Source organism: Arvicola amphibius, chromosome 1 (genome assembly GCF_903992535.2).
Source record: "Arvicola amphibius chromosome 1, mArvAmp1.2, whole genome shotgun sequence".
Classification (NCBI taxonomy): domain Eukaryota; kingdom Metazoa; phylum Chordata; class Mammalia; order Rodentia; family Cricetidae; genus Arvicola; species Arvicola amphibius.
In genome coordinates this window covers 68,067,982-68,080,236 of record NC_052047.1, presented here as the reverse complement: position 1 = coordinate 68,080,236, position 12,255 = coordinate 68,067,982, and the positions used below count along the sequence as shown (strand labels likewise).

The following is a 12,255-nucleotide window of genomic DNA, read 5'->3' as shown; positions in this document are numbered from 1 at the left end:
CTCCAGTGGGACTGGTTTATTTTCACCTTTGATGGTTGTGAAGGGATCTGGAACACTTACGGCCATGCGGGGTTATGACCACCAGAGGGTGCTGCGGGCCGAGCTATTGGTCCTGCTTTGCGATCTTGTTTTTCTAGGCAGGTTGACGTCCAGGACTTGTTAGTCAGCTGACAGAGCCAGGTGATGCCTGTTCAGGTGGGCGGGAGCTTCCCCAGAAATCCAATGTCTGGAAAGAAGCTAGGTTCCAGGATGAGCCTTGATTCTTAATCACCTGGAGCAAGCTGTGCTTGGAATTGGCCTCTGGGGTGAGGGGCTTAAGCTATCCTGACTGAATTCAGAGAACATCTCTTTTCCTGTTGGGAAATCCGAGACCCATCCAGGAACAAGATTTTAGTGCTGCTCTGCTTCTTGGCCCAGGATTCTGTCGTGTGAGCCCCAGGAAGTCCAGCTGTGAGTCACCCCAGAGTGCCCAGAGAGCAGCATACGGGGTCGGCTAGCCCGGGATGGATGTCAGCCCGCGGTACCCTGCTTCTTGTAGCTGTGGTTAGCCCTGGTGATTCATTTCCCCTTTTGCTGGCCCAGAGGGGGCGCCGCCCTGGCCTCGCAGGGGAGAAAAGATTTAGAGGGGAGTGGAGAGATAACAAGATGAGGCAGTCTTAAGGGACCACGTGGTCCAGCTCTGCTAAATTCCAAGGTCTCTTGGAGACATTTGTGGTCTGGGATCAGGAGTCCCTCTTCATCGCCCTGCTTCTTGACGACAGCTTTTTTTGTTGTTGTTGTTGTTTTGTTTTTTTGTTTTTCGAGACAGGGTTTCTCTGCGGCTTTGGAGCCTGTCCTGGAACTAGCTCTTGTAGACCAGGCTGGGTTCGAACTCACAGAGATCCGCCTGCCTCTGCCTCCCGAGTGCTGGGATTAAAGGCGTGCGCCACTACCGCCCGGCCTTGACGACAGCTTTGGGACATCTCTGAAGGATACACCAGGGTTTCCAGCGCTGGATACTGGTCTTTAAAGGAGACTCTTGTTGGTGCTGGTGACGGCACGGATTCCCGTTGGTGGCGGGTACGGCCGACACTCCCCACTAAGGGACTTTGCCCGCAGCTGCGCAAGCGGAGCCAGAAGGCGCAAAGGCTGTGGGAGGGGCTAGACGTCCTCTGGGCTCTGGGGCGGGGCCTCGTGGGGCGGGGCCGACTGAGCCCAACTTTCCGGGTGGAGCGCTGCTTCGGTAGCCGCGGGGAGGGCGGGGTCGGGAGTGCCGAGCGGCGGGCGCGCAGGGCCGGACTGGAGCCCCGCGCTCTACGCTGCCAGATCCGGAGCCGAGTCGCAGCCAGAGCAGCCAGAGCAGCTAGAGCAGCTGCAGCCAGGCCGAGCTCGCAGATCCGCGACCACCGGTCTGTTCTCCCCTATTCCTCGCGGTGTCGGAGGCGAGGGGGACTGGGGGAGCGGCGGCTGCCACCTTTGCTTCCAAGCTCGGAGCGCGATCGCCCCTGTCCTGTCTGGTCGTGGCCTGAGCACCAAATACGTAGGTCGGGGCCATTCTGACGGTCTGGGGGCCGAAGAGGAAAAAAACCAAGAGGATTCCATGTAAGAGCATCGCGTGAGCTTGGAGCGTGGAGGAGAGTGAAAATTTCCCCTGGTACGGGAGGTGCCAGGGCTTACTGGGAGGGTACCAGGCAGTTCGGCATCCCAGCAGCCACGACCTCCGTTCTGCCCTCAGGGAGCTAGAATAATCGGGTGGCCCTAGGTCTAGCTCTTGAAGCGGTGCGGTGCCTTCTCTTGTCTGAGGAATCAGGACCTGGCCCAGCGAGTCCCTGGAAAGCTTGCCTCCTGCCCCAGCCCTTCTGGTGCGGATGTGCCGCTGCCCACTGGAGCGCCATGAAGGCAGGATGACCTCAGCCGAAGCAGTGGCTGTGGCTGGAAGTGCCCGGGAGCATGGCCGCCCCAAGTGGCCTCCTGACAGCCCTCAGGTCCTTGGGCAGCCTGCTCGGGTCAGAGTGGTTATGGCAGCCCTGGTGTGGTTATTGGCAGGGGCCAGCATGTCAAGTCTCAACAAGTGGATCTTCACAGTGCATGGCTTCGGACGGCCCCTGCTTCTCTCAGCACTGCACATGCTGGCAGCTGCCCTGGCATGCCACTGGGGGGCCCGGCGGCCCATGCCCCGCAGCATCCAAGGCAGAGTGTTACTGCTCAGCCTCACCTTTGGTACCTCCATGGCCTGCGGCAATGTGGGCCTGAGCACTGTACCCTTGGACCTAGCACAGCTGGCCACCACCACCACACCGCTGTTCACGTTGGCCTTGTCTGCGCTGCTACTTGGCCGAAGACACCATCCCTTACAGTTTGCTGCCATGGGCCCGCTCTGCCTGGGAGCTGCATGCAGCCTAGCTGGAGAGATCCGGGCACCCTCAGCTGGCTGTGGCTTCTTGCTGGTGGCCACCTGTCTCCGAGGCTTCAAGTCCGTTCAACAGAGTAAGTGCCTGGTCTCCATCTGAGGAGGTGGGGTGTGTGGCTGGGATGTTCTTGTCAAGGGGGTGGCAGTGATCCTCTCTGACGGAATTCAGGGAGTTCAGGCCTCAAACTTAAGCCTTAGAGGCATAGTTAATAACAGTTGTTGGTGAAGTGTGCTCTATAACTTGGCAAGCCTTTTGTCCCACTGGGTCCTCCTACAGCCTCTCCTTGAGTTAGTCAGGTCCTTTATTATCCCCACTTGACAGCTGTGGAGTCTCAGCCTGGGCCTTGCGCCAGTGAACAGCAAAGGCAATATTTGAACATGGCATTCAGAGTCTATGCTGCCTAAGCTGTACGTCATAAGATTATGAACCCAGAAGGCCAGTGTGACCTAGGGAAGGAAAGGGAAAGCAGCCAGGCTGTGAGCTGATGGGAACACCAGTTTATCCAAGCCAGGGAAGCGTTTACTAGTGGCCACGGTGGGACAGTCTGATACTGCGTGTTGATCATCAGTTGTCACAACCATTTCCACCTCCATCTTCACGGTACAAGGGACAGTACTGATAAGAGAGTGTTTTACAGTGGGAGGGGGAGAGCTCAGGCTGGCCTCAAACTTGTGATCCTCCTGTCTCAGCCTTCCAACTGCTGCCAAAGAGGTGTATGGTTGTCCCAGGGTCACATGGCTCCCCGGACTCCCACGTCTGGTTTGTGTGACTGGGTGGTGGCTATCGGGAGTGGGCAGCAGGACTCAGAGTCGAAGTAAGGTGCAATTGTCTGCCCAGCTCCAGTATGCCTGGGGTGGAGGCTGACTTCCTGTCTGGGCAGCTGAGGGGCGTTTGAGTCATAGCCCTACCCTCCCTCCACCTTAACATAAGGAAGAAGTAGGAGAGTCAAGAACGGAAAGTAAGGGGTTTCCGGGGCGCCAAGTATGGTTGGGGCAGCCTCCAGCTGAGGAATGGTGAAGTGTGGACTCTGTCCTGCCTGGCATCTTCAGCCGGGACCCAAAGGTCCTATCCCCATCTTCACCCTACCCCCATGGGCAGGGTGAAAGCGCAGTCTATTTTAGCCCTCAGGTTACATGAGCTGAGGCCTGAGCTGGGCCTTGAGTTGGTTCTGGGAAATCCGACCCTGTAGGGCCTTCCTGGTCAGGGACACCAAGCAGAAAAGGCCCCAGCTTCTAGGCCCACATTGCACCTGTCAGAGCCAAGAACTCTTCATGCTGGGCTCTGGGCAGCTCCTGTCGGTAGGAAGGGCTGTGACTAGCCAGGCATCAGGGCATTCAGGCGTGTTCACAGAGGCATGTTATTGACACCCAGCCTCCTCTTGGCTTGTGCCAGCTCCCTTCTTCCCTTTCAAGGCTCAGTTTCTTACAGTGAGTGTGTTGGGTGCCCTCTTCTTCGCCAGCTATGGGCTATTCAGAGCTATTGGTCACCCATCTGCTTCCCAACCCGATAGGCTTTGGGGCATTTGTGTCTTCAGCACCTGACCTGGGGTCTGGCATAGAGAAGAAAACGATGTCTTTAATTGGTGGTTTTGCTATCAGTTGACATCAGATGGGTAAACAGATTAGGCTGCATGCATTTGGGCCAGGTGCTAAAGAAAGCTAACGGTTCCACTAACAGAAACGGGAGCCTCGCTGAGATGGGAGAGTGGGCTGCATCCAGGGCTTGGAATGGATTTTTAAAAAGAGGAAGTTTCTCTTTGCTAGAGACTCTTGGGCCAGATTCAGACTAGAGGATACAGGTGTTCCCTGGTGCTGGATCCTTCCCTGAGAGCAGATGCCACGAGAACAAGGGCTAGGGAATCCAGAGAGTGAGCGCAGGCAGCCAGACAGCCCCTTCTCTCCTATGTGGGCCAGCTACAGGCTCAGTGAAGAAATGCTACCCTCATACCTAGACAGGCAAGGACGTGAGGTGCCAGCCTGCCAAGCCTGTTGTCATCTGTACCCACCTGTGTTTCAGAACCTCACTTGGTCCTCATCCTTTGAGCCCGCAGAGGGAAGACACTTTGCAGGAGGGAAGCTGTAGAGCAAGGTGGGCACAGGTGTGGTGTGGGCTCGAGAAGGCTGCGGAGGGAGCTGTGCAGCCACCACCATGGCAACAGAGCAGGGAAGGGCATCCTGAGATGGGACACAGGCTGTAGCAGAGCTGTCAGTCATCGGGAGGAGAGCTGGGGGGTCAGCTCCGGTGCTGGATAATGTACACCGGGTGTGTATGCTGTTCCTCCCCATGCTATCCACGAGGAGACCGAGACAGGGAGCTGACTGTGTCACACATCCAGGGAAGAGACAAAGTGGAAACAGGACAGGAGGTGAGGGTTTACAAATAGATCACTGCTGTGTATTTGCAGCAGGGGTGACGTGTGTTCAGATGCTGACGTGAAAGTGCCTTTGAAGCAGGCGTGGAAGTGCATACTGCAATCCCAGTACCCTGGGAGGATCATGAGTTCAAAGCCAGCTGGCGCCACAAAGTCAAACTCTGTCTAGAAGCAGAAAAATAAAATACCTTTCAGCCCGGCATGGTGGCACATGCCTGTAATCCCATTAACTTTAGAAACTGAGGTAGGAGTGCCTCAGGGCTAGGTTAGTATGGACCAGCCTGGGATCTGTAGAGTGTTCTGGGCCTGCATGAGTTACCTGGAAGGCCATTGGCTCAGGGCTGGTGAGGCGGTTTTTTTGCTGCACAGATGATCTGAGCTTGATGCTTAGAACCCACAGTGGAAGGAAAGAACCAACTCCTGAAAGTTGTTCTGTGACCTCCACATATTCCACATATACACACACATACATCACACAAATTGTGTATGTGTGATCTACATATACACACATCGTACATACACATGATGTATTTTTTTAATGTTAAAGACCCTCCTTAAACCTTGATCCTGTTTCAACCTCTCCCCCCTCAAAAAACCCCATAAATAAAAATGCCTTTGGTGGGGTTGCTGGGACTGGGTAGCTCAGCGCTAGAGAGCTTTCTTAGGGAGGGAGGCCCTGGGCTGGGTCCCAGCACCAGAAGGAAACAACGAAAGGTCTCTGGAAAAGCAGAGGATGGTGTAGATGGGCTGGCAAGGGTGGGGTTACTGAGGAGTCAGCACAACAGGCTAACGTTTTGCGAGTTAGTCACTTCTGCCACGGCAATCACTGCCCTTCTGTGGGCTGCAGGGAAGGGGAGGTTTGGCAGGATGCAGGACAGGTGCAGGGGCTACCCCAGAGGGTGAAGTCCACCTGAAACCAGACCCTTCCTGTCCTGGTGTCTTTCAGGCCCAAGCCTCAAACAGCTCCTCAGGTACTAACTTTGGAGTGAATGAGCAGAGGCACTCTGCTCCTTTCTAGAAAAAGGCTTGAGCTGGAGAGACTGTTGCCTAGAGAACCCAGCCCAAACAGCAGGATGAACGGAGAGGGGAATAAATGCCATTTCCTGTTCTAAACATGGGCTGTGAGTAAGCACTGTGGGGCTCTTTGGAAAGTGTGTGTCAGGAAACAGAGCTCTAGGGGCCCAGGAGGACGCCAGTACCCAGTTGTCATCTCTCCTCCGCTAAGACTTGGAGAAGGCTCTGTCTGGTCTCTGTCCTTGGGTACACACGGCCATTTCACCCTGGGTCGGTCTTTGATGGTCGCAGTGGTATGGACATAGGCACGTACAACCATGCGGGCAGCGGGAGCCCTTCTTTTCCTTGGAAACCTAAAAGGCTTCTGGACTCATCTTGACAGGCCCCACTGTTGGTAGTTTTTTGGGTTTTTTTTGTTTGTTTGTTTAGATTATACACAGATTATCAAGCCAGACATGGTGGTGCACCCCTGTAATCCCAGCATTTGGAAGTGGTGGGGTAGAAAATACAGTGTTAGACAAGAGGATGAAGAATTCAAGGCAAGCCTCAGCCACATGGAGAGCTCAAGGCCAGCCTTGGCTGCATGAGATCATAAAATCATTTAAAAAAAAAAAAAAAAAGAAGGCAACCAAACACCCTGATTTGAAATCGTAAACAGTGAGTGGCTGCCAAGAGCCAACAATGACTGTCTTGTTGGTCCTTTGTCACCCTGCGGTCATAAGCAAATGGGCTGATGACTAGTCTCACCATTTCGACTCAAAACTATTTTATCGAACTTCTTTCCTTCTTCCTTCCCCCTCCTCCTCAGCACACTCTCCCTCCCCGCCCAGCCCCCAGCTCCTTCGCCCTTTCTTTCGTTTGTAGCTGTAAGTGGTAGAGCCGGGCGCTCCGTGCTCAGTCCCTGCTTCCCGGCTGGAGTGGTAGGGATAAGTTTTATTTTCTACATCTCCTATGCACTCACCACATTAAGGCTTTTGTACATGTTACCTTTGTGAGCTGTTACCTATAAAGGAGGAGTGGGCACAGGTCACAAGCCCAGCTGGCCTTGCAAGTGACATCTCACATCAGGAGCCACTAACCCTGCTGAGTGAGGGCCGGCTTCCAGGAGGCTGGATCATGAGGATTGGGTGTTCAGGGCTGGCTCTGGGTGCTGCCTCGATCCCAGTGATGACAGCCACTTTCCTGGTTGCAGGTGCTCTGCTTCAGGAAGAGAGGCTGGACGCGGTGACTCTGCTGTATGCCACCTCTATGCCCAGTTTCTGCCTGCTGGCAGGTGCTGCTCTGGTGATGGAGGCTGGAGTGGCCCCACCGCTGGCTCCCACTGATTGTCGCCTCTGGGCCTGTGTCCTGCTCAGCTGCTTCTTGTCTGTGGTCTACAACCTGGCCAGCTTCTCCTTGCTGGCACTCACGTCCGCCCTCACCGTCCACGTACTGGGCAACCTCACAGTTGTGGGCAACCTCATCCTGTCCCGGCTCCTGTTCGGCAGTCACCTCAGCGCGCTCAGCTATTTGGGCATCGCGCTCACCCTTTCAGGAATGTTTCTTTACCACAACTGTGAGTTCGTGGCCTCCTGGGCTACCCGTCGGGGATTGTGGCATAGGGACCAGCCTGGCAAAGGTCTTTGAGACTTGGGGGAGCACATGAGCCATTCCTGGATAGCCCTAGCCTGACTCTTAACCATGGAAAATGAGGTTAGGTGGAGAGGTACTAAGTCTGCCAGGCCGGGGAAAGGAGATGCCTTCTAGAAGGGCTGCCTGGAAGGCCAGGGACCTTCAGAGAGCCACCCCTCCCCCGCCCCTGACAGCCTCACCTGTTACAGCAAGGCCTGCCACTGGATGGCGGGTCCAAGGCTGGCATGTGTGCCTGTCAGATGAGTCATTATGATTAGGGTCAAGTATTACGATGAAAATTGCTGGGTAAACTTAGAAAACCTCAGTGTGTTATGAAGACGATGCCCGGCGGTTGCACAATCCTTCCTCCGGTGGGGGAGGCCGTGAGGCACACCACAGAAGGCTTCTTCATTGCTGGGCTCCTCTAAAGACTTGGGGTAGCCTGTGCCAACTTCAGGTAGCTTCCGTAGCCTCACTCCAGTGCCTCCTCCTCCTCCGGATTTAGGTCTTCCATCCTCAAATAAACTATTTTTGCTTGGACATGTGTGTCATTCCTTGGGGCTACAGTCAAGGGAACATAAAGGGAGTGGTTGGCTACCGCATGGTTCTGACTCCTTTGACTCTGTGTTAGCCTCCAGCCTAACACTGCTCTCTACGAGGCCCTCTACTGGCCAGGCTACCATTGTCCAGCGTCAGGATGGTGGTAGTGGCTCTGCTCCTCTCCCCTCCCAGAGTGCTCTGGAGTCCCACTCTGCTCTGAGGACAAAGTCAGGGCTTCCTGCTATATACCACAAGTCCCCCTTATTCTGTGTCCTTACCAGGTACCTATCTTACTTCTCTTGGGCACCAGTCTCGCTGAGTACAATGCCAGCTCACCCACCAGAACCTTCACTTGTGCTATCCCTTTTCCTGTATGCCCTCCTCCCTTCTCCCGGACACATCCTCACCTGTAAGAGAAAGACCCCGGCATGCTACCCTCCCGTCAAGGAGGCCCGGTGAGAGGGGTTGAGTCTAGGGTTGTGGGTACACAGCATCAGTCATAAGGACAGCTTCATGGAGGAGCAGGCACCAAGGAAGCACCCAGGCTAGCCTAGGGCCTAGGGAGTAGGCCTTTCATGCCGTGAACTTAGGGCAAGATCCCTACCTTCGAGCTAGCCAAGAGCGCCCCAGTTGGTTGGCCCCAGCTTTGTCTATCCATCTCTCAGTCTTTGGTGATAGACAGCTAAGTCCCTATACCTATTACAATGAATAAGAACCTAGCCTGGGGCACAAGGCCCTGGAACTGGACCCTGCTCTATCACCCTAACTGCTCTCCCTGTTTAGACTGCATTTTTCTTTTTTCTTCCTCTCTCTCTATCTCTCTCTCTCTCTCTCTCTCTCTCTCTCTCTCTCTCTCTCTCTCTCTCTCTCTCTCCTCTTCTTCCTTCCTTCCTTCCTTCCTCCCTTCTCTCTCTTTCTGCTGTTGTTTTGAGATAGGGTTTCATGTAGCCTAGTCTGGCTGGAAAACCACCATGTACTGAGGGTGACTCAGGACTCTTGATCCTCCCATCTCTCCTCCAGAGGGCTGGGGATACAGGTGTGTTTATCACAACACTTGGGCTTATGCAGTACTGGGGCTTCAAGCATGCCAGGCAAAGAGCATCCTACCAATTGAGCTACATCTCTAGCCCCTCCCCTTCCCTTCCCTTTCTGAGCACCAGTAAGTGATGCTCAGGGTTGTAATGGTCCCTGCGGGGCGGATTTGGATAGGGAGCCCAGTGGCGAGGAAGGAGGGGTAACCAGTACCAAATGACCATCATTATCTCAGATGGCTAGTCATGCACATCCTGCTCCCCACCACAGTTGCAAATCCACCTGGAAATAGGGTCCTTCTGAGTGAGGACAGAGTTAGAGCAGGTGCGGGGCGGAGGGGCTGGGATCAAGAGAGGAACTACTTATTTGTTCATAAAGCGCTCCTGTGCCAGGGCATGTGGAGGGTGACCTGAGGCTGGGTGGGAGAGAGACGGGTGGTGAATGGCAAGGAACACTGACATAGGGTTTCCTAGCCTCAGCCTTCACCCAGGCTGGCCTTATAGAGGACCTTGCTGAGTCACTGCCACCCACCTCTCTATGACTCAGAGATGCCACTGGTTTGGTCTGTCCCACCCTTAGCAGCTTGCCCATCTCTGGATTCCAAGCTCAGGCTGAGCTGGGCAGGAGAGAAAAGATGCTCTGGCTGGGGAAAGCCGCCTTGGTGACTCTTGTCTTCCTTATTGGAGGCACTCCACACCACTCTAGGAGTGTCCCTGACTGGCCCTCACCCAGGCTCTTTGGCCTCAGGAGATGCCTGCTGCCTGGGGAGTCATTCCCTGACCCTACACACACACACACACACACACACACACACACACACACATCAAAGCCTGGTGGTGTGGGGACAGGTTAGATGGCTCTGTGCTGGACTTAGGTGCTGGCTTATCACCAGTAACTGAATTGATGTCCCCAAGGCCCTCCAATCAGTTTCCAGCAGATGCAGAGAGACCAGCAGCAGAAAGACACTACTCACAGCAGGAAATCTAGCTAGTCTTGCCTGACCCCACGGTTACTGCTAATGATGACCACAGCAGCAGGAATCCCATTGCAAGGCCACCGTCCCTCTGGGACTCTGTTGTCCTGGGCAAGTGTCTCACCTCTCTGAGGCTTCATGATTTTTGTATCCAGTCACTGCTGGTTGGTTTGCCCAGGATAACAAATGTTGTCTTCTGTGTGTGTGTGTGGAAGCTCTTTTCTCCCTCTCCACTGCCTGCCTCTCTCCACCGCAGCAAGTCTGAAGCCCCAACTGAATGTGACCATTCCAGATGGGGCCCTGGTCACACAGTCACACTCCACCTGAGATCTAGGTCAGCCTTTCTCGTCTTCCTCACCAGACCTGCCTCCAGCATGGGGGGAGGAGTAAGGGTGTGGCAGGAGGGAGCAAGACACCCAGCGACGCGGAAACAGCCCTCTACTGCCATGTTCTTTTAGGCGTGTGCTTTTTGTGATTTCTATCTTAACTGAGCCCTTACCACACACTTGGCCTGAGCTTCTGCGGTCTGAAGCACAGCACCAAGCCAGCACTGATAACTTTCTTGTGTCACAGTGTCACAGACTCGAGCTTCCGAGTCTTGATCTTAGCAATTACTGCACGATGCCTTTCACCTTTCCACGTAAAGCAAGCGCTTTAAGGCTTCTTTTTGGCATATCCAAAATGCAGACTTCACTCTGCTATCCTTGTGTTTATTAGTAAGTAAGATAAGTCACCTACATACAACCATGGTGACCCCACATATAACTGTAACAAAGACCAATAGCTGGGGTGCGCAGAAGCAGGACATGTGCGACATCACAATGGTGCACCCCCAGAAGTCTGGAATTTACCATTTGATATTTTCAGACTGTAGTTGACAGTGGCATTAGTCACTTTTACTGTTGCTAACACCCTGACCAAAGCAACATTGAAGGAAGAAAGGGTTACATTGGTTCAGAGGTTGAGGTTATAGTCCCTTGGGTCAGGCAAGTCCAGCGCAGGAGCCTGAAGCACTTGGTCACCTCACATCCACAGTCAAGAATCAAGAGAGCGATGGACCCGTGTTCAGGGCAGTTTCTCCTTTTTCAGACAGCCCAGGACCCAGCTCAGGGAATGGTGCTATTCACAGTGGGCAGAGCTTCCCACCTCAGTTAGCTTAGTCAAGATATAATGAACACACCACAGGCAAGGCCAGAGGCCCCAGGGTGACAACTGAGACTACCCTTCACGAAGATCAGTACCAGAAATCCTGGAAAGTGGGGACAGTGGTGTGCTATTGCACTACTGACAAACAGGAGCTCTGGAGTGGGAACTGGGTTTGAATCCTGGCTCTCACATGCTGTGACTTGGAACCAGGGCCTTCCTTTCCCCTGCCTCTGTGCTGTAAATGGGGCAGTGAAACCTAACCCTGCAGCTCCGGGGAGCTGCCTGGGAAATGCTTAGCCCACGTGTCTTGAGTCACTGTCACAGATGCTAGGGAGTTGGTCTCTCCACTTCCTCTGTGGCCACCTGCACACTGACCACCTCAGGGCAGGCCTGCTCCTACTGGACAGAACAGGGTGTAGCCCAGGCCCCCAGGCTTCCTGCCAGGTCTTGGGGGAAGCCAGGAAGTTGGAGCTGTGCTGGGCATCCTGCCATTGTGGACTTCAGGCAAAGCCTTGTTTCAGCCTTAGCTACCAGGCTTCCCCTCCCATCCTGCCCTGGTACCCTTGGGTTGTCATTCGAGAAGGTTGGGGCAAACAAGGACTCCTTTTTTTCAGTGCTAGGAACTGAACCCAAGGGTCGTGTGCCTGTTAGGCAGGCTTTCTCCTTCTAATCCTACAAGAGGGCTTGGGATTGAGGCTATGGATCCATTGGTAGAATGCACATACAAAGTATTAGGTTTATGTCTGTAATCCAAGCACTCAGGAGGTGGAGGCAGGAGGTTCAGAAAGTCAGTCATCTTCAGCTACATAGTGATTTTGAGACCAGGCTGGGATACATGGGAACAAAATCTAAATCAAACCAACAGTAGAAACAAAACAAAGCAAGGACTCTTCCTTTGTGTGTCCTTCCCCCAGGAGGCACTGCGAGCCTCCTTCCCCGCTGAGCCATCTTGCCAGTTAACTGGAGGAGCTGAGCCTTATGGCCCAGTGCCAGAAGACAATGGGGAAAGAGTTAGGGCCAGAATAGAGTAGTACATTGTTTAAAAATTGTTGGAAGTTTGTGTGGTGGCACACACCTTTAATCCTCTGCCTCAGGAGGCAGAGGCAGGTGATCTCTGAGCAAGTGTAGGCCAGCCTGGTCGACAGAGTGAGTTCTAGGACAGCCAGGGCTACACAGAG

At 54.1% G+C, this 12,255-nt stretch overlaps 1 protein-coding gene across 1 annotated transcript; it reads left to right on the top strand.

Annotated features, from left to right (window-relative positions):
• The first annotated feature begins 1,543 nt into the window (after window positions 1-1,543).
• Window positions 1,544-7,926, top strand: Slc35e4 (solute carrier family 35 member E4). The gene is made up of 2 exons (XM_038309602.1): window positions 1,544-2,466; window positions 6,968-7,926. The coding sequence occupies exons 1-2, from the start codon at window positions 1,848-1,850 to the stop codon at window positions 7,399-7,401; spliced, it is 1,053 nt and encodes a 350-aa protein (XP_038165530.1). The 5' UTR covers window positions 1,544-1,847; the 3' UTR covers window positions 7,402-7,926.
• Window positions 7,927-12,255: the final 4,329 nt, after the last annotated feature.

Coding starts and splice junctions, on each gene's coding strand:
- Slc35e4 (XM_038309602.1), top strand. CDS start 1,848: ATGTGCCGCTGCCCACTGGAGCGCCATGAAGGCAGGATGACCTCAGCC. Junction 2,467..6,967: donor CTTCAAGTCCGTTCAACAGA/GTAAGTGCCTGG, acceptor TCCTGGTTGCAG/GTGCTCTGCTTCAGGAAGAG.